General features: G+C 46.4%; 1 protein-coding gene across 4 annotated transcripts in view; it reads left to right on the plus strand.

The window, feature by feature from the left end:
• Window positions 1-1619: 1619 nt before the first annotated feature.
• IRS1 (insulin receptor substrate 1) overlaps window positions 1620-24653 on the plus strand; it is an 82459-nt gene continuing 59425 nt past the window's right edge. For 3 of the 4 annotated variants that reach the window (XM_089916289.1, XM_022567831.3, XM_089916288.1), the window contains exon 1: window positions 1620-5388. In XM_089916289.1, coding sequence (XP_089772415.1) covers window positions 1621-5367 — 3747 coding nt within the window. In that variant the 5' untranslated portion in view covers window position 1620 and the 3' untranslated portion in view covers window positions 5368-5388. Of the gene's footprint in view, window positions 5389-22358; window positions 22966-24653 lie in introns of those variants that run through there. The other variant, XM_089916290.1, reaches the window with a different exon arrangement.

The raw sequence follows: 24653 nt of genomic DNA on the forward strand, positions 1-24653 counted from the left end.
ACCTCACACGAAATACAGATCTCACCATGGCCTATCACCCTGAAACTGAAATCCAGCCTTTATATTTCCAGGGAGAAAAAGCCTTGACTAGAAACCTCCTTCCGGAGGGGTTGATCTTACCTGTTAGGTAAGATCCAGCCCAGCTCTCGCGCCCCCTCCTCCCCGGGCCCTCCTACGCTGGGCTCTGAAGCCGCAGTGACCCCCCCGTCGCCCCCCACCCTCGCTCCTGCGTCTTCCTGAGTTCGCCCCCCCCCCCGCGTTTTCCCAGACTCCCCTCGTGCTTTCTGGTAGCCACCCAAACACCCCCGCCCGCGCCCGCGCCGGGGATTCCTGCGGGCCGGGGGCGCCCTGGGTGGCGCGCGAGGAGGAAGGCTCTGCGCCAGGGCGGGCGGCCGCGTAGGGGCGCTGCCCGAGCGCTGCGCAGAGGCCGGGCGCGGGCCCCGCTGCGGCACGGCCGCGGGGCGGAGAGGGGCGGGCGCGGGGCGGGCTCGGCCGGGAATGTAGAGACCCGGGCGGGAGCCTCCCGGCGGCGGCGGCGGCGGCGGCAGCGGCGGCCAGGCTGCGGAGCGCAGAGGCTCCGTCACGTGTTTTTCTCCTCCGAGTGAGACGGCGGCGCGGTCGGAGGGGGCCGGCGCGCAGAGCCAGACGCCGCCGCTTGTTTTGGTTGGGGCTCTCGGCAACTCTCCGAGGAGGAGGGAGGAGGGGAGAAGTAACTGCAGCGGCAGCGCCTCCCGGGGAAGAGACGTCTTCCCCGACTCCTTCCCCAACCTCCCCCCGTTTCGTCTCCCGCCCTAGTCCTCCCCCCCCTCCTCCCCTGCCTACTGGAGCGAGGGGCAGGGATGAGCCTGTCCCTCTGGCGCGTCCCCAGCTCCCCAGGCTGCCTAGTAGCGTTTCGCGTGGAAAAGCCACTTTCTCCGCCTGCCGAGATGGGCCCGAACGGGGGCTGCAGAGGACGCGTCCGCGGGCGGCGGCAGCAGCAGCAGCAACGGCCGCAGCGCCGCGGTCTCTGCGATTGAGCTGGTATTTGGGCGGCTGGTGGCGGCGGGGACGGTTGGGGGGGGGGTGGGGGGGAGGAGGCGGAGGAAGAGGCGAAGGAGGAGGAGGAGGGAGAACCCCGTGCAACGTTGGGACTTGGCAGCTCGCCTCCCCCTGCCCAAGGATATTTAATTTGCCTCGGGAATCGTTACTTCCAGAGGGGAACTCAGGAGGGAAGGCGCGCGCGTCTGGAGGGGCAACGCCAGGACCCCCGGCCGCCGCCTGCCTGAGCCGGACTCTGGCCCCGGCGGCGAGAGATGCTTCTTCCCGGCCGCGGCGGCTGAGAGGAGACTTGGCTCTCGGGGTATCCGGGCTGCACTCGCGCCGGACGCGCAACCTCCCTGCAGGGCATGAAACGCCAGTAAACTCCGGTCGGAGCTATTGCCTTGGCGCAGCTGCTGCGTCCTCCTCTACTGCCCCTCCCCGGCGCGGAGGGCGGCGTGGATTTCGGAGTCAGGGTTTCTGCCGCCTCCAGCCCTGTTTGCATGTGCGGGGCCGCGGCGAGGAGCCTCCGCCCCCCGCCCGGTTGTTTTTCGGCGCCTCCCTCCGCGCGGTGGCGGCGGCGGCGGCGGCGGCAGCGGCAGCATGGCGAGCCCTCCCGAGACCGACGGCTTCTCCGACGTGCGCAAGGTGGGCTACCTGCGCAAGCCCAAGAGCATGCACAAGCGATTCTTCGTGCTGCGGGCGGCCAGCGAGGCTGGGGGCCCGGCGCGCCTCGAGTACTACGAGAACGAGAAGAAGTGGCGGCACAAGTCGAGCGCCCCCAAACGCTCGATCCCCCTCGAGAGCTGCTTCAACATCAACAAGCGGGCCGACTCCAAGAACAAGCACCTGGTGGCCCTCTATACCCGGGACGAGCACTTTGCCATCGCGGCGGACAGCGAGGCCGAGCAGGACAGCTGGTACCAGGCCCTCCTGCAGCTGCACAACCGTGCCAAGGGCCACCACGACGGGGCCGCGGCCCCCGGGGCGGGAGGCGGCGGGGGCAGCTGCAGTGGCAGCTCCGGCCTTGGCGAGGCTGGGGAGGACTTGAGCTACGGGGACGTGCCCCCAGGACCCGCCTTCAAGGAAGTCTGGCAGGTGATCCTGAAACCCAAGGGCCTGGGTCAGACCAAGAACCTGATTGGCATCTACCGCCTCTGCCTGACCAGCAGGACCATCAGCTTCGTGAAGCTGAACGCGGAGGCCGCCGCAGTGGTGCTGCAGCTGATGAACGTCAGGCGCTGCGGCCACTCAGAGAACTTCTTCTTCATCGAAGTGGGCCGTTCCGCCGTGACGGGACCCGGGGAGTTCTGGATGCAGGTGGATGACTCTGTGGTGGCCCAGAACATGCACGAGACGATCCTGGAAGCCATGCGGGCCATGAGCGATGAGTTCCGCCCTCGAAGCAAGAGCCAGTCCTCCTCCAACTGCTCCAACCCCATCAGTGTCCCCCTGCGCAGGCATCACCTCAACAACCCTCCACCCAGCCAGGTGGGGCTGACCCGCCGCTCGCGCACAGAGAGCATCACTGCCACCTCCCCGGCCAGCTTGGTGGGCGGGAAGCAGGGCTCCTTCCGGGTCCGCGCCTCTAGTGATGGCGAAGGCACCATGTCTCGCCCTGCCTCTGTGGACGGCAGTCCTGTGAGTCCCAGCACCAACAGGACCCATGCCCACCGGCATCGCGGCAGTTCCCGGCTGCACCCGCCTCTCAACCACAGCCGCTCCATCCCCATGCCTTCTTCTCGCTGCTCGCCTTCCGCCACCAGCCCGGTCAGTCTATCGTCCAGTAGCACCAGTGGCCACGGCTCCACCTCGGACTGTCTCTTCCCGCGGCGGTCTAGTGCTTCCGTGTCCGGTTCCCCCAGTGATGGCGGTTTCATCTCCTCTGATGAGTATGGCTCCAGTCCCTGCGACTTCCGAAGTTCCTTCCGCAGTGTCACCCCGGATTCCCTGGGCCACACCCCGCCGGCCCGCGGTGAGGAGGAGCTGAGCAACTACATCTGCATGGGAGGCAAGGGGGCCTCCACCCTCACGGCCCCCAATGGTCACTACATTTTGCCTCGGAGTGGCAACGGTCCCCGCTACATCCCGGCAGCCGGCTTGGGCACGAGCCCAGCCCTGACAGGGGATGAAGCAGCCAGTGCTGCAGATCTGGACAATCGGTTCCGAAAGCGGACTCACTCTGCTGGCACGTCACCTACCATTTCCCACCAGAAGACCCCATCCCAGTCCTCTGTGGCCTCCATTGAGGAATATACCGAGATGATGCCTGCCTACCCACCAGGAGGTGGCAGTGGAGGCCGAGTGCCCAGCTACCGGCACTCCGCCTTCGTGCCCACCCACTCCTACCCAGAGGAGGGTCTGGAAATGCACCCCTTGGAGCGGCGTGTGGGCCACCACCGCCCAGACACCTCCAACCTCCACACCGATGATGGCTACATGCCCATGTCCCCAGGGGTGGCCCCAGTGCCCGGGAGCCGAAAGGGCAGTGGGGACTACATGCCCATGAGCCCCAAGAGCGTGTCTGCCCCTCAGCAGATCATCAACCCCATCAGACGCCATCCCCAGAGAGTGGACCCCAATGGCTACATGATGATGTCCCCAAGCGGCAGCTGCTCTCCTGACATTGGAGGCGGGCCCAGCAGCGGCGGCAGCAGCGGTGCCGCCCCTTCTGGGAGCAGCTATGGCAAGCTCTGGACGAATGGGGTAGGGGGCCACCACTCTCACGCGCTGCCACACCCCAAACTCCCTGTGGAGAGCAGTAGCGGCAAGCTGTTGTCTTGTACGGGTGACTACATGAACATGTCGCCAGTGGGGGACTCCAACACCAGCAGCCCTTCCGACTGCTACTATGGCCCTGAGGACCCCCAGCACAAGCCAGTCCTCTCCTACTACTCATTGCCAAGGTCCTTTAAGCACACCCAGCGCCCCGGGGAGCTGGAGGAGGGCGCCCGGCACCAGCACCTCCGCCTTTCCTCCAGCTCGGGTCGACTCCTCTATGCTGCGGCGGCGGAAGATTCCTCCTCGTCCACCAGCAGCGACAGCCTGGGCGGGGGATACTGCGCGGCTAGGCCCGAGCCCGGCCTCCCGCATCTCCACCATCAGGTCCTGCAGCCCCATCTGCCTCGAAAGGTGGACACAGCTGCCCAGACCAACAGCCGCCTGGCCCGGCCCACGAGGCTGTCCCTGGGGGATCCCAAGGCCAGCACCTTACCCCGGGCCCGAGAGCAGCCGCAGCCCCAGCCGCAGCCGCCGCCGCCCCTGCTGCCCCCTCCGGAACCCAAGAGCCCAGGGGAATATGTGAATATTGAATTTGGGAGCGATCAGCCGGGCTACTTATCAGGCCCGGGGGCTTCCCACAGCTCGCCTTCTGTCCGGTGTCCATCCCAGCTCCAGCCGGCTCCCAGAGAGGAGGAGACGGGCGCGGAAGAGTACATGAACATGGACCTGGGGCCGGGCCGGAGGGCCGCCTGGCGGGAGAGCGCTGGGGTCCAGCCGGGCAGCATGGGCCCGGCACCCCCTGGAGATGCTAGCGTGTGCAGGCCCACCAGGGCAGTGCCCAGCAGCCGGGGTGACTACATGACCATGCAGATGGGCTGTCCCCGGCAGAGCTACGTGGACACCTCGCCAGTCGCCCCCATCAGCTATGCGGACATGCGGACCGGCGGCGGCGGCCTCGTGGAGGAGGCCAGCCTGCCTGGGGCCGCCGCGGCCACGCCCTCCTCATCCTCGAAGGCCTCTGCTTCCCCCGCCGCGCCTCAAGGAGCAGAGGAGCTGGCGGCCCGCTCTTCCCTGCTGGGGGGCCCGCAGGGACCCGGGGGCTCGAGTGCCTTCACGCGGGTGAACCTCAGTCCCAACTGCAACCAGAGTGCCAAAGTGATCCGTGCCGACCCGCAAGGGTGCAGGAGGCGGCACAGCTCCGAGACCTTCTCCTCGACGCCCAGTGCCACCAGGGCAGGCAACACGGTGCCCTTCGGAGGGGCGGCTGCAGCCGGGGGCGGCGGTGGTGGCGGCAGCAGCAGCACGGAGGACGTGAAACGCCACAGCTCTGCTTCCTTTGAGAACGTGTGGCTGCGGCCTGGGGAGCTCGGGGGAGCCCCCAAGGAGCTGGCCCAAGTGTGCGGGGCCGCCGGGGGTTTGGAGAATGGGCTTAACTACATAGACCTGGATTTGGTCAAGGACTTCAACCAGAGCCCTCAAGAGCGTCCCGCTCAGCCGCAGCCTTCTCCTCCCCCACCCCCTCATCAGCCTCTGGGACGCAGCGAGAGCGGCTCCAGCAGCCGCTCCAGCGAGGATTTAAGCGCCTATGCCAGCATCAGTTTCCAGAAGCCGCCAGAGGACCTCCAGTAGCTCAACTGGACATCACAGCAGGTGCGTTTCATGGTGACAAAAGTCAGAAGACAAAATTGCTTTTAACCTTGCTCTCGAATTCTGTTCCCCTGCCCCCGCGCCTTCTTCCCTCTCCTCCCCACGGCTTCTCTAGGGAGTGCACTCCTAGGAGGGAGGGGTCAGGGCACAGGAGATGACACCTGGCTGATGGCCCGATAAATCTGTAGGAGCAGCCACAGGAGGGCTTTTTCCTTTGAGGTTCCCAAGTGAAGTACTTTGGTATTTCCGAGACATATATCCTACCATACCAGTTCTGAGGTTTGTGAAGTTCATGTATAAGAACCTTGATCTCTTTATCGAAGTTTTCTTTTGACTATACAATTAGGTCAGTCTCTGAAAGGGACAGTTCCATAAAAATATTTATTAATACAGGGGCTAAGCCGTTCATGTAAAGGTAATTTCTCAGAGCTCTTAAGGGTGATTTTATCAAGTTGCTCTGTGTACTTTGGTTCTGTGATTTCACAATAACAAGGCAACATAAATAGCAGTGGGAAGCATCAATTTTTATTCCTGTTGCCCTAAAAAGATTCAGAAGTAAGAGCTTGCTTAGGCTTACGTATTTAAAGAAATACCTGTCTGTGACTCTCTTTAGAACATAATTATTGGCGACATTTTTTTTTGTTCCTTCCTGCATGAAGATTTATGAAATATTACTCACACACCGACCCACAACCTCACAGGCACGGCTGCTTTTATACAGTGAAGTCTGCGTGCGTCTGGGACCCATTACTGAGTTAAGAGTTACGAAAATTCATCTCAGCTTGTGTGCCTTACAATTGTCTTTTCTTGCAAAGGCCCGCACAGAGACACCACACAGGTCATATAGGGGCTACTGTACATCTTCCGTAAAATTACTTAACATTTTTACGTTGAAAAGAAGGAATATTAAGTCAGGGAAATGGAAGAGTCTGGTTTTCATCTGCACTGAATGTAAGGGCTAACCCTTGTACTCTTCGTTTGTAGGATATTTATTGTTTGCCTTTTAAGTTCAAGAGTAGATGCCTCAGTAAATGTTGAAAGTTGGCTTCAGGTGGTCTGTGGCTAAGGCTGTATTGAAAACGAGAAACATTTGTAATAGGAAATTAGCCTGCCCTTGGTTCTGTTGAGACTGTTTTCTGGTGGTCATGATTGTGGGAGGAGGAGAGGAGTATAGTTTGCAAATAATGAGATGAGTTGGCAATGTAGAAATTTCCAGCATTTGCAAACACTTTATTCTGACAAACTGATTATCTTGTGATGGCCTTTTTATATATGCTTCACCGAATGAGCTTTTAAAAGCATTTTTTCTTCTTAATGTGTGTCCATTCATAAGAAATTCATGTGTGTATTGGGTTCCTATTGATAGGTATTTTTTTATTATGTGGTCATAGTCTCCTTGATTCTAACAGTTTCTAATATTTGACCCATATCATTTTCTGTTTTGTAGAACAAGGTACAGGTATACAGACATTCAAACTAAGATTTTAGGTGATGTGATATATTACACAAAGCATTTATTTGATTAGTATTCAAGATTTATTTTCATGATTCGTTCTCTAGAAGAGAGATTTAATTGTTTACCTCAACAGTAAAAATTTTGGTTATTTCAAATGATGTTTTTGGAAATGTGAATCTCTACCACTTTAACTGTTTGTGTTGCAAAGTGTTTCATTTATAAAGGAATGAGAATTTGAAGGGAAAAAAACCCAGCAGAACTAAGATTTTGCTTTTAAAGGAGATGAAAGATGAGGCTAACAAACAATGTTTTCCTCACCTGTTTTCTTAATTTGAACAGGTTTTGTTTTTTAAGAGAGTAGAATAAATAATATTTTGTTCTGAAGGAAATTGATGACCAAATAAAGTTTTTGTTTTTCAAAAGGGCTTTAAAATAAAATCCTCCTCATATGGAGGATACACTAAAAATGAACCAACCAAAACAAAACAATCTTCTATTCTTAGCTTTCTGAGGGAAAATATAATATTCTGGAACAACCATATAAGCATATCCTTAATAATCCTGGAGTAGCAATAGACCATGCTTTGATAGCACCATGCAATAAAAATTCTAAAACGTGTATTTGTAAGATGTAAATGGAGAGAGATGAGTGTGTGTGTGTGTGTGTGTGTGTGTGTGTGTGTGGTGTTTTAAGTGAGGTACCAAATGCTACTTGGCACATTTACATCCTGAATTCTGCTTGTCTGCCTTTGCCCTGTTGAGTTTAAAGATGTGATGCGATAGGCAACTATCATTTGAAACAAAAAGAAATCGAACCTGTCTGTGGCAAACCACTTTGCCTGGGAATGAGTGTGTTAGTTTGTGAAAACCTTGTTTTCCTAACTTCCTCAGCAATTGCTATCTTTGCCTATCTTTCCTGTTTCTCAGGTAAAAACCTGAAATAGGAAAGGAATGAGGGGCTCAGAGATGTGTGCTCTTTCTCCTAACCCCTCATTTTAAACAGCTCTTCTTGTTGAATATTTTTCACTGGAACATTTCTGAGGTATTTAGTGCAGGTGCCCAGGACTACTGGTTGCCCTTGATTCACCTTCTGTCTGACCACCTTTTCTGTTTCTCTTCTCTCTCTTGGCCATCCGTGTCTCCTCTGGGTTCTGACCTGCTGGATTGTTTTATCCCCCTCTCCTATGCCCCTTGTTTCCCACCTCTTATTTCATGTTCCTGCCATTGTCTTTTTTTTTCTTTTTGGCTCCATTTCATAACTTCGCAGTACTTGTGGCCTACTCTCCGCAGAGAGTACATTGAAAGCCCAAAAGGGAGGGCAGAAAGGGCATAGCAGCCCATCTACCTTCAACCAGCATTTACCGCAATTTGTGTGTTAGTTTTGTAACTGCAGCGGGGCAGATAGAGCAGGCTTTGGCAAAGACACAGACTCCAGCCATTGCTTTAAGGTTCCTTTTTTTTTTTTTCGTCATTTTGTTACGTGCCCTTGAAAAACAAAATGGGCCATTTTTCTTCCTTTCACTGCATTTCCTAGTTGTGATTTCCAGGCTGCCTACCTCCAACGACTACCTCCCATCTCTCCTTCCCTCTCCCTCCCTCCTGTCCCCTCGCTGTGTGGCCTTTCTGTCTGGCGCACACCCTCTGGGCTCTGGCACTTTCCCCTTTCCTCGGTCACCTCTGCTTCCTGCATTCCTCCCTATTTATTTGGGGCTTGGCTCCCCCTGCCTCCTGCAAGCCCCCTTTGGCCTGGGGTCGGGAGATCTGAAGCGAGGCTGAGGCCACCCTAAGAAGACTCCAGCCCGGCCCTCCTCCGGTCGCCTGGGGGCGCGGGGGCGGCCGGGTCCCTTCCCCGCCGCGTGGTGTGAGGTGGCGGTGGCGGTGGCGGGCGAGCCGCGGCCCCTGCAGAGCAGTACAGCGTCTGGCCCTGAGCGGGCGGGGCAGCCGGGCTCTGATTGGCCCCGCCGGAGCCAATCAGCGCGAGCGTAGGCCGAGCCGCAGCAAGGGTGGGGAGGGGCCTCGGGCGAGGGTTGATATGGGGGGCCTTGGTCCGGAGTCCGGGGGTGGCTGCGGGCCGGGCCTCCGTAGCCCACCCCTCTCCCTCCACCCCCTCCCTCTGGAGCCCACAGAACTGAGGCAAGTACACGCCCCCTCCACCCCCCTCCCAGAGGATGTTATGCACTCGGCCTTATTCTTGTCCATCTAGACCAGAATCCTAAGAATGAGAAAGTCCAACCAGCCCACTGACAGAGGCCGGAAACACACGCTTCCTCTTATATTTAATTGAGAAAAATCCAGGCCGTGACCATGTGACGTGCCCCATTTTGTTTCCCTCCTCTCTTTACTACGGTTTACTACTACGCCACGTTCCTGTTCCTTCACCTTCCTGTCTTGAAATCTGCAAGCAGGAGGGAGCTCTACAGCACGTGGTTGTAGGATTGATTGGGTTGGCTCAAGATTTTTACATTTACTTCTCTTACTATTGGGAGGGAGGAGAGAAAAAAACGGAGTAGGAAATACAAATGCTGTGGCTGGCACCGTGTGGGGATCATTCGGAAAACACATTTGGCTTGAAATTACGTTAGGGTCAACCCTTTACTGAGTGCTTGCAGTTTGCAAAGCACCAAGCTAGATAAGATCAACAAAAACTGACCATCCTCTGCCCATGGGAGCTCACTGAGAAATGAAAACGTCTGATGTAGCTTGCTTGCAAATCGTGAGAATCTAGAAATTCGTTACAAGGGCTTGGGTAGGGTTCCTTACTGAGCCTGGAGGTAATGCTGCTTGCTTCTCAAAAACAGATTTGTCTTTTGACCAGTGACAGCCCTAGTGACAGCTCATCAGGGCAGGCTGGGCGAACTGATTTTGAAAGCTTGCTAGATTTGTGTTGTGCTCCCTCACATAACCAAAATTGTGTGAAATGTAGTACCAGATGAGATCGGAAATTTGTTCAGATTTGTCGTTTGTACAATAAAGAGGGGAAATAACAAAGAGAAATACCATGGAAGTATTTTCTTCTCCCCATCCCTCTCAAATAAGCATTTCTCACCAGCCAGCAATCCCTGTTGCAATCACTGAATCATAAGCCCCAAAGGCAGCATTTTGAAACATCGCAGGTGAAAATGTAAGGAAGTAATTCTATGCCCCTGAGTAATTCTGTGCCGCAATACTGCTTCTGAGCAGGTGGGAGTGAGCTTCTCTGCTGTTCCAGAAAACTTTGAGCATCTAACAATCCTCTTAATTCCTGCCATTGTTTGGGTAGCTTTTTGTGTTAAAAATAAATCCATAAAAAATTTCATATATTAGAGTCATTTATCTGATTGCCCCCCAGATAAACACAGTATCTCCAAGATTGCCTTAAGAGTAAGAGACTTGGAATCCAAAAGGGTATACTTCCCTCCCTCCTTCTTTTTTTTTTTTTTTTTTTTTGTTTGTTTATCAGAATTCCCGGAAAGTAGTTTAATGCTATCTTGAATGATACAATGGAAAAAACAGCTTCTGGGAGCCAGAGAACTTGGGTTGTAGCACAGCCTGTGCCCTTCACTAAGCTGAGCGACCTTGAGAAAGTCACTTAATTTCTCTGTACATATCTCCTCACCAGTAACTGGAGAATTTTGTTCTAAATTATTCTAACTTCCTTTGCAGCTCTAAACGTAGGGATATTTTGGAGAAAATGGCTGATATTCTTTAATGGGTCAGTTGTAATGAGGATTCTTTCTGAAGAAGCTATTGATGGGATTGTAATGAAGTGCATTAGAATATACTGTTCTGTCCTGTTCTAACTCCTGGATCACTCTTTATGGTTTGATTCAGGACTGATTTTTAACCTTTCTTGTTTGGAGGGGGCATTTTCAGGTTTTAACAGACCTTAAGACAAACCTTCCTGACTACACCAGTCTAAATTTTTGGAACCTTCTCTAGACTGGATTCGGTTCCTCTCCCTCCTCCCTAAGGTCAGCTGTTGGAAGCATCCCTCCCCACCTGACAGTATAGGTCAGGCTTTAACCAATCCATGTCTATGGCATTATTCTGTTTATTATGTTGGAAATCACCCCTTCTTGCGCTGGTGGTCTGTTTATGGACGATGTTTCTCATTTGTTCCATCAGAATCCTTCAGTGAGGTATCCACTTGAGTGAATGGAGAGGAAATCTGAGAGGGCAATTGGGAACTATAGGAATTTGTGCACAATTTTTTGTTTAGTTTTATTTTTCTCTGTTAGATGTGTGAAAAAGTTCTTGCTGGCAGAAATCATTGTTGTCCGACTTCGTGCTTCAGGATTTTTGATTGGTCGTTTGAGCTGTACAGTGCTTTGCTGACCCAGTGTAATCCTGACTGTCCAGTTGCCAATGTATTCAGAGGTTCCTACCCTTTGGGCACCTCCATGTGTATTTCATAAATCATTAGAATAGTTTATTGACTTTTTCAATCAAAACTTCATTGACCTAATGCTTTTCCAATCCTCCTGCTATAATCATATTTCTTAGCTGTATAGTATATGAATGGTTCCTTTTATTTTGGTGGGTTGGTAGTTTTAGTATAATGGAACATTTCACAATGTTAAGGTTTTGTTTTGCTTTGTTTTAAAGAAATCCATTTCCTCAATTATTTCCTCATGTTACGGAGTTACTGGAAATTGTATTCAAGGAAAATAGCTTCTTGTGGATTAGTTTGAAGTCAATTTCACACTAAAGATTCTGTAACTTTTTTTCATACTAATACTTTTTTTTTTTTTGGGCTGCGTTGGGTCTTCCTTGCTGCGCATGGGCTTTCTCTAGTTGTGGCGAGCGGGGGCTACTCTTCCTTGCGGTGCGTGGGCTTCTCATTGCAGTGGCTTCTCTTGTTGCGGAGCACGGGCTCTAGGCACGCGGACTTCAGTAGTTGTGGCTTGTGGGCTCTAGAGCTCAGGCTCAGTAGTTGTGGTGCACAGGCTTAGCCGCTCTGTGGCGTGTGGGATCTTCCCGGACTAGGGATCGAACCTGTTTCCCCTGCATTGGCAGGTGGATTCTTAACCACTGCGCCACCAGAGAAGTCCCCTAATACTTTTCTTGTGTTTAAAATAATAGATACTCTACCACATTTATAATTATGTAATTGACTTATTATTTCATTACCTTGTGAGTCCATAGCTATATGGCAAACTTTAAAAGTTCTTTTAAAAATGTTATTGAAACAGGCTCAGAAGTTGTAATCACATTGAATTTTAACTTAACAGAATTAATTTTTGATGTTGGTATGGTATAATTGTATACTCATTTCAAACTATTGTGAAATGTTGCAAAAAGAGTTGTTGTAAAGCTTTTTAAAATGATAGACTAGTAAATATAATCTTTTTGTTTCTATTCTTATCTGCCAGTATAGAAATGGTAGTATTTTCTCCCATTCTTTTTTTTTTTTTTTTTTTTCTGTGGTACGCGGGCCTCTCACTGTTGTGGCCTCTCCCGTTGCGGAGCACAGGCTCCGGACACGCAGGCTCAGCGGCCGTGGCTCACGGGCCCAGCTGCTCCGCGGCATGTGGGATCTTCCCGGACCGGGGCACGAACCCATGTCCCCTGCATCGGCAGGAGGACTCTCAACCACTGCGCCACCAGGGAAGCCCTCCCATTCTTAATTTATGGGAATAGGCGGAAGATAGATCAGATAAATATAAGGTACTGTCATCTGTGGGAAGAGGAAAGTTTTCCATTTTAATAATCTTGCTGCAGGCTCTACTATATTTGTTAAAACAGATTTGGTTGGATAAATGTTATTTGTGCTTCTTCAATGAGTCAGTGATCTTTGAATAACAGAGCTTTTACAAATGATGTGTTTATGTTGAAAAGGCTGCTTTTCTTTTTCAACCCCCTTTCTGCATTTTCATGAACGATAGCGGTGGAATTAAATACGTGGGTCAGACTATAATTTTAATTGTATTTATCTTCAAGCAGAGAGGAGATTTTTGTGGTTTTATTACCCTACCTTGAATATTTTATTAAGCTGTGTTGCCTTCATTGTCTTCCTTTGCCATTCCCTGTGTTTGTTGTTGCTGTTTTCCAGTCTGTGTCACACTGTCCACCATCACCCCTGGCCCTGTTGGAGCCAAACCCATATACACTGGTTGCTAATTGGTCGGGCTGAAGAAGATGCCAGTATAACCCAAGTTGTAGTAAAGAAAAAAGATGTTGATAAACTACCCCCCCCCTTTTTTTCTGTTGACCAAAAAATACTTTGATGTGAGTTCTCTGATCCTCCCTGACATATTTAGGTCATGGTACTGAACGGTATCAGTTAATCTTGAGAAATTGATAGTTGTGTTATGTTTGTTGAAATGATCAAAGAGGCATTCTTTTGGTGTTGTTTTCCTTCATATATATCTAGTGTGGCAAACAAGTTATATTTTACACAGAAAGTCGTGATTCTTTTAGGAAGGTTATGATCTAAATGAGACAGGCAGAATTAAAAAAAAAAGACATTTGCTAAAAATAGAGCAGTTGAAGTTCTCTGAAATATTCAGTAATTACTATGTATTTAACTACTATTCAATATTCTCCAATGATGATCTCTCTGTTCTTTTAAAGATTATTAAAAGGGCTCTATGGGATATGAAACATAATCATACTTAGCCTTGAATTTTAGGGATTGTGGGAATAATCAGAAGAACTTTCCATCTCCATTATTACAATAATGGAGGCCACCCACCTCCCAACCCCAAAATAACTGATCTGCCTTTGGCCAGACAGGCCCTAAACTATGATTCCCCTCCCCCACTTTGCCTCAATAAACACCATTGAGCACCTGTGGTATTCCAAATAACATGTATTTTGTTAAGAGGATGGGGATGAAGACATGGAAACGGGGACAGAAATGGGAGCGAGGAGGATTCATCCAAGTAATTACCAAGTTTCTTATGGCACAGCTTACTTGGGGGGAAAAATTGAGATTCAGAAGGTGCAGTCCATGAAAATCTGCATTTTTCCTATACTTAGAGGGCTAAAGTGCCCATCTCTCTTAAAGTTTTGCAGCTATCTAACCATGGCTTCCTGCCTCACCATAGCACAAGCATACTTAAATAGCTTATAAGGCTGTTGAAACTCTCCTTTGGGAGAATGGTGCATTTTCGGCCATTCTGCTAGCAAACATAATATTTACAAGAAGCAAGAAAAAGATATCCTTGGTCTAAGTGAAGCAGCCAGGAGAGGAGTCCAGGTGTTAAATGTGCAGGAGTTTTGTGAGTACTTGTCACGGGTTGGTCAGTGTTAGGAAACATGGGGTGAAGATGAGGGCTGCAAAAGAAATTGTAAAATCTTTTCTTTTGGTCTTAGAAGCTCTATTATTCAAGGACTTTTTCTCCCCCTTTGGGTAGGTGGTTTTTATTTTTAGTAGTGAAAACCTCTAAGCCTCTGACCTCTGGTTCCTGTGCTTCCTTCTGGCGGGAAGTATAATCTTCTTTGAGATTTTGCCACTTCTCTTTTTTAAGCTTTCTCTCTCTCTCTCTCTCTCTCTATTTGTTTTGATGGTGTGCAATCATACTTGTTTTTAAGCTTATAGTAGTTTCTTCCAGAAACATTAAAAAGCATTTTTTAAAGACCACCAAGTTTTATGATAGTTTGCTGTATCTATTCACGCTATTTTTTTCGTTAATATTTTGGTATAGGCAATGCATGCATGTGCTGTAAGTTTCAAGTGGTTTAAACATTTTTTTAAAGGCATAGAGTGAAAATTAAGCGTTCCTCCCACTCCAGTTCCCCGGCTTCTCTTCTCAGAAGCCACCACCAATGCTCGTTTTTTGTTTATCTTTCCAGAGATGAGCTGCTCATAAAATTTGAAGCTTAGTAATAGAAAGTTGGGTAAATGCCCAACAGCTCAGTCTTCCATGGAAGAACACACACAGACCCCACATTTCTGCACGAAAGGATCACAGCAGACAATATACCTCTTACAATAGACTCACTGCTTTGTTTTTGTTAAAGGGAAAAAGAAAAGTACTCTTTATTTTCCATGCCTCTTTTGAATACTCAGGTTAAAAGAAGTACATAACCCACGAAGGAGGAAAAGCATTAGTTAAGAAATGGTCACCTTTTCTAACATTGAGGTGTTTGTGCTAATTGATGGAGAAGGGGAAGGTGTCTAAATTTTCAAATTTTCATGGTATTACTCAAGTATTCGGCACCCAACCCCCTTAGCCCCCCACCCCAAGACTGAATGAATAACTAGTTCTTAATACAGTGTAGTAGGATTAAGTATAAGGGTTAAGGATCTTTGTGAAGACTTTCTGGACACTAGGGTCTCATAGTTTTGAGAGTTCAAATGAATTAATGCCTCTTGCTGGATGACTGAGAGCTAGAAGTTCACCTCTGAGAAAAACATAAAAAGTGACTGCTTGGAGCTTCTAGTACCAGAGGCTGTTGTCTATATTTTTAATGCCATTGGTGGTTGGTGAAAATATTCATGCTATTTTCTTAGAGTAGAGAATTATACTTTCTAACAGTCCTCAGGCAGCTCACACAGGACTGGAAATGAAATGTTGTCCTAGAAAGGCACCCAGAGCCCGAGGACATGAGGCATCTCGAAGGATCCCTCTGCCTCTTCACCAAGACTGCCCTTTTCCCATGGACACAGGAAGCTGGACCGGATGAGAATTTAAACTTGAGTGAGGAGAGATGGGGAGCAATGACTGAAATGGAGTCAAAGACTTTCAAATGGGTTGAAAGAGGTTTTCCCACCTGAGCACAAGCCCAGATCTGGGTAATGCAGAGTTGCTAATTATTGGAAAGCAAACCCAAAGGGTTGGCAACATCCCACTCAAAACCAAAGCTGGACTTTTAACTCTTTGCCCCAGATCTTCTACCAGGCCGTATTTACCTTTTTCTTTTACCAGAATCCCCAATGTCTTAAATGTTCCTGAGGTTACAGAACAAAACAAAATGGGGCCACTGTATAAAGTATGTCATGGTAGAGGGAGGGGAGGGAGATCCCTAAAGTGTTTTGAGGGGCTGGCTGAGTGAGGGTATTTATAACCCAGTCTTGGCAACTCCTACCTACCCCGCTCAACTCCTCCCTTGCCTGCTGTTTTTGCCCCCTTTCCCAATTCCAGTGCATGCTTTAAACCACAGCTAAACAATAATATTCTTTCAAAGTTGATCCCATCCCTCTGGTTAGATTAAGGAATATAAATATTACTTTTTTTTTTAAAGAATGGGTAATGACTTAATTTCTGAAAATATTTTACCTCCACTAGTAGGGTGCCCTGGACATTGGGATTATAGTTAAAACTTTCCCTTTTGCCTAAACTTTACTGCGTGTGTGTGTGTGCGTGTCTGCGTGCGCGCGCGCGCGCGTGGTGGGGGGGAGTGGGGAGGTGCGGCAGAGGGTTAGGATATGGAAAGTATAGTCCAGTAAAAAGGGTTCTATTCCTAAAACTAGGTCTTTAAAGGTATCTCGCAGCCTGAGCCTTGGTCCCTCGCAAGTCCCTGCAAGGGACGACCTTCAGAAAGTGTGCGGGCTTGCTGTTTCTCGGGCCTTTGAACCGGGTGAGGAATGTGTCTCAAGACGGAAAAATGAATGGTTGGTGCTTTTAGCCTCCAGCTTGAAACTCGCAGGAGGAATGTTATTGTCCCTTCAGAGCCTGCTTCCCAGCCACCAGGGCTCTTGGAAAGCATCTTTGCAGGATGAAGTCCTCAACAAAAACCCATGCCACATACTGGACCGAATGTTAATATCATGACCTAGTATGAGTGTGTTTCGTGTTTGGTAATTGCAATCATTGTTGCTTTTGTTGTGGTCACCCATTTACAATGCTTGGTGTCAGTTTATTTATCTCTTGTAAAAATAAAATACAGTGTGTGTGTGTGTGTGTGTGTGTGTGTGAAAACAAAAACAAAAACAAAAAAACCCCATGCCACCCAATTCGATCTAATTCACAAGCTACTTTTTGGTGGATTTGAAATGAATGTCTCTTCTCTAAGAATAGAACCCCATTCTATGGCTTCCTCACCACCCCAACTGAGATGACTTATGGTTACTCATGAGATAAAGAAACTTCAGGCTTTTTTTTGGCTTGGGGAATATTATTTTAAAAAATAGTGGCAGGAGGTATTTAGGGACATAAATAAAGAGTTCTTAGCTCTGATGAGTTCAGAATGGATTTCACCATCTGTAAAATTGCATTTGCAATGTAAAATCAATACATTTAAATGATCAAAGAAAACATTTAGAGTATTCGATTTGCTGGGTTCCAGTGTACCTAGCACCCAGTCTCTTTCCTTTCTTTTAGAAAGCTTACCCCTTCCTGAGAGATGCTGGAAACCCCTGTCCTGGCTCTAATTACTGGATTAATGCTACTCCTTCCTACTAAAAATTGTAAACTGTTTGAGAGTAGCGTCACTAATTGTTTCATGACTCCAGTATCTGTGGAGGTGCACACAAAATGCTTGCCGAGTTAAAAATTTGTATATCAACAAACAGTTCTGGAGAGAGCTGTTGAACCAAGGAGAAGACGGCTTTAGAAAAATCCCAAACAAAAACAATACTGTTGGAATATATTTTGAGTACCTCAAGCCATTTCATTTGCCAAATATTTAAAAAATCATATTCAGATTTAACAATATATTTTAAAAAATAGTCAAACAAAATTACAGGAGTCTTTGCAATCTGATATGACCGGATATGAAAACTTGGGGAAAATTAATTACAACTGCCTCATTGCTGTGTCTGAAATCCTTGGAAACTTCCTCTGTTCCCCCAAACCATTCTTTTAAAGATTGACAGAAACTTTGCTTTGTTTTGACAAGATTTATTTCTTTGCTTCCAACAGTAGTTCATCAACTTTTATTCTGCTAATAGAGTTCTTCTGATGTTAATTGTAGCCTACTGATCTAGGTCAGAGCATAGCATTTTCACTGAGGTTTAAGATATCAAAAGCAATGAGAAAAGTATTTGAAAAATAATTATTGTATCATAGTTACCTCTATTTTTAAAAAGAGGCCAGTTGTTAAGTATGTGATTCATAGAGTAGCCCTCTGATTTGTCCCTATGCTCATTCTTTTTCTTCCACTCCAGTATATTGTTGCTAATTAGCCTTTCTACTAAAATATAGGTAAGGTCTGGGAAAAGGAATTAAATTTAAGCGAGTCCATTTTGCAAGTGTGGTACTTCTTACTACTCTGCTAAAAAGTTACCTTGGTCTCAGCCGTTGACCCTAACTGCCAAGATATGAGACTTTTCCCCTGTTTCCGCTCTTGATTAAGGCTGGGCTAGTTTGATGACCAAAGGAGTAGAATGTATGTTCTAAACTAGCTATTCAGCTATTATAGCAATTCTTTTTAAACATTGCTTGAAATTTTAAGTATTACGCTAACAATTAACATCCAAGCAATTTTACATATAGCAAAACATTTGTCATCCTTTCATATAAAACTCCACAAGTCCCCAGGATCTGTAACATAAATATGTTCTATTTTATTTTAAATAGGACTTCAGTTTTCTTGGTCCTGCACAGTCACATTGGCATTCAGGCTACTTGCTAAAATTTGAAAGTGTTTCCAGCGGGTATGTGTCGGGTATTGAGCTAGGCTATTTTTCTCTCTGCCAAGGTGGTTGACTGGGTTTACATGCTTAGTGCAATGTGTCTGGCATTTGGTTGACACTATTTGTTGTAGATACTGAATGAATGAATGTGGGACCATATGTTTTTAAACCACAGTGTGGGAAAGGTGCCAACACCTCATTTATCTGGAGAGCAGAATCCTATTCTATTCAGGAGGACAGAGAGTTTTTCTTAGCTACGTTACCACTGTCTGACACTTGGTGGTACTTCTTGTCTTACATGTTTCCATTCATTCCATAATTAAACTGTTGTAATTACTGAACCTGGAAGTTTGAAGAAATCATAACTGGTCTTGAAGATAGTTTTGGGGAATCGCCAAGGACTCAAAATGTTTGTAGTTGTGGTTAATGAATGCAACAAGGAGTTAGTGAGATACTACTGAGTGTCAGGCATATCCCTAAGTTTTTGAGTTACAACTGTAAAGAAAACACCTGAAAATTCAGACCCTCATAGAGCTTTTTTCATGAGGACTGGTTGAGGGAGAGGCTAGAGAGGATCAGCCTTCTCGGGGGACAAATAACATCCACTGAGAGAAGGAATAGGGATACTGGCCCTTTTTCTGGACTTGAGGGGTTGACATTGATTTGTTCATGTACTTTTACTTTAAAACTCATCATGTCCTTTTGCCTGGATCTGAGTACGTCATTTGTACTCCTTGGGGTTTTTCAGTCATGATTAAGGTTGCCTTGTGACTCACAGATGAAGCAAAGTCAGATTTTCCTGATGTCAAAGGTCAGGATTTGAAAAGACTTGAAATTCGTGTGTGTCTGCTTGAGAGAAGATTGTCTTAGGTGAAAGGCAAGATCTAGAACAGATGACACCATGGGAAGGGTGTGCGGGGTGTGTGATGTCTCCAGGAGGCCCTGGAAAAGACTGGCCACAGCTGTGGCCACCACTGTGTGTTGGGCCACGTGTGTGTGCTGGTGTCATGAACCACAGCTTATGTCGTAGTTTTGGATGGTAGTATTGATAGTTTTCACTGCGTATTAAGAGGTTTCTTTTGAAGACTATTATGCAAAACTGGTAATTTGTCATACCAATTCTCTTCTGAAGTTTTGGTTGAAAATTCTGTTGGACAATTATTTAATATGTTTGCTTTTCTCTACATTTATTCCTTATACAAAATGTGAGGAAAGACCAATATCTTGAAACTACTCTTTAAAAAATGCTTCTATTTTGCTGTTACTGTGTAATTTACTATTAAGGATCTTCAGGTATGTTCCTGTTACATCCATACATCACGAGAGTAAATTCCACCATTTTGAGGTAACTTTTCTAGTGGTTACCAGCTTTTATGGTGACGAAATCTGAGATTATTTCCCTCATTCTTTTTTTTTTTTTTTGCGGTACGCGGGCCTCTCACTGTTGTGGCCTCTCCCGTTGCGGAGCACGGGCTCCGGACGCGCAGGCTCAGCTGCCATGGCTCACGGGTCTAGTCGCTCCGCGGCATGTGGGATCTTCCCGGACCGGGGCACGAACCCGTGTCCCCTGCCTCGGCAGGCGGACTCTCAACCACTGCGCCACCAGGGAAGCCCTATTTCCCTCATTCTGATTTTAGTAGTGGTGACAAGTGATGACCCTTGTCCTTTTATTTTTTTGTAAATTGAATATATAAGTTATATTTTTATCAGGAGATTTAAATTTATGTAGTAAAAAAAAAACTTTTGTAAGGTTCTAAAAACAAATTAAAGATAAAACAATGAATACATTTAAACGTGCAGAAGATAAAACAAGAAATCATAACAACATTGGTACTGTTATTAATCAGTTTGCTAAAAGAGGAAATAAGACTGGAAATGAATTTAAACAGAAATTCGTAGAAGAAAATAGGCCATAAACATAAAATATTTCATAAGTGATTGGATAATGCTCATGAAACTGAATATGACTTTCTGGGTTTCAAATATAATATATATCAATATTTAATAGCTGAAATTTAATTGTAGAGCCAGTTGCCTCTGAAAGAAATTTTGCATCATCCAACTTTTCTATAAAAAGATCAATAATTATATCAAATACAGTTTACAGTTTGGGGTTCTTTAAAGTGGCCAGGAAACTTAAAGTTGTTTGAAAACCATTTAGAGAGCAGAATACATGAATATTTTTATAATTAACTAAACTTGTTTTATTGCTCATTATTAACTCAGTAGTATTTTTTTTTTAAGCATTTCCTTACTTTCTGTTACTATAAGATACTCCATGATCATCTTATTTGTTTCCTGCCCCAGTCCTAGAATCATCGGTTTCTCCAAGGAGCCCTGATTCCTTTTATTGGAGAATTGTATTAGAAACCAAGATCTTGGCACTAGATGTGTTTGTTCCTACTGGGATGTTATTTCTTTTTTGCCCTCTCAGCTGTCAGAGTAAGGAAATGTATGTGTGTATACTAACCCATATATATATACACATATCTATAAAAATTTCTGCATGTAACCATCTGTAACTATAAAGCTAAGCATGAGTTCATACTAATGTATAAACTCTAATAAATTTCTGTATGGATTATTCTAGCCTCCTTCCCTTGCTTATCTGCACCTCCCACCCCAAAAGTGGCTGTCACCATCCTTCATCCATTTACTTATTTGTTCAGTTCCACTACATATATGTACATAGAAGTGTCAGAATTGTCAACCCGTGCCCTATAGGAAATGACTTTATCAACTAGAGTGCAGTTTCTTTTGCCTTTAGTTTTGTAGATGTGCCTGTTTCCAGTTACCTAGGTCAGCACCTGATAATCTCCACATGCTTCAGTGAGGTTGCTTCATGCATCTGTAATACATCTAGATGCTTCGGTCACATTCTACATTCCACCCGTAATCACTGATCTCTCAAATTAAAAAAAAAAAAAAAAATTTGCATACACTTAAGGCTTACTCTTTTTGCTATCAAGTTCTAAGTTTTGACAAATGCTTAATGTCTTGTGTTTACCATTACAGTATCATGCAGAACAGTTTCACTATCCTAAAAATTACCTGTGCTTCCCTGTTTAAACCTCCTCCCCTCTCCCCAGCCTCTGGGGATAAACCACTGATCTGTTTATCATCTCTGTAGTTTTGCCTTCTCCAGAATGTTATGTAATTGGAATCTCACTGTGCGTACATTTACCAGACTGGCTTCTTATGCGTAGCAGTATGCTCTTAAGATTCATCCACGTCGGGCTTCCCTGGTGGCGCGGTGGAGGGGGCGCGGGTTCGTGCCCCGGTCCGGGAAGATCCCACATGCCGCGGAGTGGCTGGGCCCGTCAACCATGGCCGCTGAGCCTGCGCGTGCGGAGCCTGTGCTCTGCAGCGAGAGAGACCACAACAGTGAGAGGCCCGCATACCGCAAAAAAAAAAAAAAAAAAAAAAAGAATTCATCCATGTCCTTTTTTATGGCTTGACAATTTCATTTCTTTTTATTGGGGAATAATATTCCATTGTATGGATGCACCACAGTTTGTTTATCCAGACCATTGACCTTTTATGAGATGTTTTCCTACATGTGTTTGAAGACCTTTGTGGAGTCATCTCTCAGTTTTCCCTTCGTATTCACCATTATTAAGTTTTAGTTGGCATTCTGACTTCTCAAACCTTCAAGTCAGTTTTGTGGTTCTTTCCAAAACCTGTAAAATATTCTGCATCTTTTTCCTGCCCAGAATTGGCCAGCATTCTGGAGTAACCCAGGGTACAGTTGGAGATTTGCTTTCTGATTTCTCCAGTTCTCCCCCATTTTAATCTGCTTGTGTCAGTGTTTATTTGTTCAGTGGCAGCAGAACGTCTTAGATTTTTGTATCACGGTGGAGCCACTGTGATCACCTTCTTAAGCTCTCTTGCTTCAAGGACCTAGCTAGTTGGATTTTTTTAAACAGTCACATGAATCCTTCTACTAGTAGTCTTTTAAAAATATTTTATAATATTGCCTCACTATAGATATTTACAAAATCCATTTTTCTCTTACAGTGATTGTTTCCGAGGTCTCAGGGGATCAAGTTAATCCACTTCATGTGAGCTTGGTCATCATCGATTCTGGATATCCAGTAGGAATCTGGAACTGGCCAGGCATTCCCGTCTGATCTGGGTTCTGGGTGGTTCACACAAGGCAGCCACAAGGTTCATCACTGTCTGGACTTGTAGTCTGGGTACAGGGCTTTCCTTCCTGGACTGCAGAATTGTTCCTGGCTCATAAAGGGGCCACTCTGTGAGAACCTGTGCTTATCACCCTGGTGTGAAAAAAGGTGGCTACTTAGCAATTGGCTAAAAGGGGCACGAAGAGTCTATTTATAGAATCTCTCAACACTTAACAAAAATTTTTGAGCATTTACTATAATTCAAGGTGAAGTCAACCTTAAGGCTGCTCTCCTAGGGTGACTTCCATTGACCAGGGTAAAACCCCTTCTTACCCAGCTGGGGTGGATGTGCTCTGGGGCAGGTAACTAGAGGAGGGAGTGATAAGAGGGCCATAAAGGCACAGATGTTTGGTTCAAATACCATAAAATCCCAGGCCGTTTATCGTTTATGTTCTGTGCCATAGTCCCATTCCACAGTCTTTTTTTTTTTTCTTTAAAAACACAGACGTTGATTTTTTTTCTCTCTTTCTCTGAAATGGTCTCAGCTTGTTGTGTGATTCTGGCAATAGAATTCCTGACATACTAGATCATAAAGATTATAGCTAGGTGTCTTTTATACCTGTGTGCATGTGTGTGTCTCCATGTATTTTATCCTTGGGTTACATGAGTAATTTTTCAAACACATTCCCGTATAATCAGTTTTGTTGTCTGTACCTGTTGACTATGAAAGCCCCTGGAAGAGTTGTTTAAAAGACCTAGGGGTTTCTTGAAACACATCCTTTTCACCAAAATGACTCTGAACAAGAGCTATTTTTAAGACTGTTTAAAAATTAACTGACCTGAAATAAATCTTATGTTCTTTTGTGAACTATATATTAAAAATAGGGATCTATATCTGCTAATGGCTTTTGTTTCAAAATTTCCAGAAATATCCAAATAGAGTGCTATAGGTCATTGACTAGGGACATTCATGGGATCCTCCATAGAATTTCTGGGGCTGCTGGATTTTGCACGTTCTCTATTGCCACCAAAGCCTAAGAGGAATTGGAGTGACTGGACTATATTTGCATTTAGAGTGTTAGCAAGCCTCCAGAGTACATATGCTGGGCTATTTATGAAACAACTTCAGCTGACAGCTGAAGATCAGAAGATTCTATTTTGGGACGTGTCCTAAATGTGAGGTTCTGTGGTGAAAAAAAATTTAGTGTCCTACAGATAAGAATACTTAAAACAGGAAGCAATGGTAATTTACTGCATCCTGTATAAGTATCCTTATCAGTCTGATAAGCTTTTGGTTTCAGTTCTGCTTTCCTGATTTCTTTTCCTATAATCAGCTTCTATAAGAGGATTAAAAGGCGGTGGGTGGGGGGGGACGGGGAGGGGGTTCAGGGGTCCAGAGAGAATTTACCAGCATCATTTTTCCTGTCTTGATAAGACTCTTTCATTTCCTACCACTCAATGGTATTTACTCTAAGAGAAGAACCGTGTACTATGGTTCACTCATCCCATTGGCTCATCTACTGTGTTTATGCCTATAGGATTGCTTCTGTATATATTGTAATGCAAGGCTAGGTGGCCTATCATACAGGAAAGGTTGAATGATAAGACAGAACCAGCATGGGCAGGAAAAGAGGAGATGTAAATTGTATTCCTGATTCGGCCACTTCCTGGGATCCAGCATTCTTTGACCTAATTTTCTGGTCCATAAAATTGGATGCAGTGATAATTTCCCCAATCTGTCTTACAGTTTTGTTTGGATCAAGTAAAAGTGCAGGTGTAAACTATGAATTGCCTTTCGAGCCTAAGGTTTGCAGTGGTTTGAGTTTCAATCCCACCACTCCCCTTTTGCCCTTAGAACACAAGGGTGCTTTTGGTATATGTTCTTTCCTTATTAAAAATATTTTTCAAATTCAGTGAGCTTCTTAGACATCTTGGCTGGACCGGGTATATTGTGATTGAGTGCCTGAAAAGATGCATTGACTGACTCTCTAGTTCAGATATTTGTTTCATGAAGCTTGAGTGTGTTGTACAGTGAAATTCTAGGAAACTGGGTTGCATTTATTAGCTGGGCATAGAAAAAATAAAGTTCTACACGTGGGCTAAATTATTTTATAAGCTGAAAGTATAAATCAGGATTAAAGACTGAAATGTATTTATTAAATTTTAAAAGGAAGTATGTACATGCATT

The sequence above is a fragment of the Delphinapterus leucas genome, chromosome 8 (assembly GCF_059928025.1).
Source record: "Delphinapterus leucas isolate spDelLeu-1000000601 "Yukka" chromosome 8, BTC_Dleu_Yukka2, whole genome shotgun sequence".
NCBI classification, from domain to species: Eukaryota; Metazoa; Chordata; class Mammalia; order Artiodactyla; family Monodontidae; genus Delphinapterus; species Delphinapterus leucas.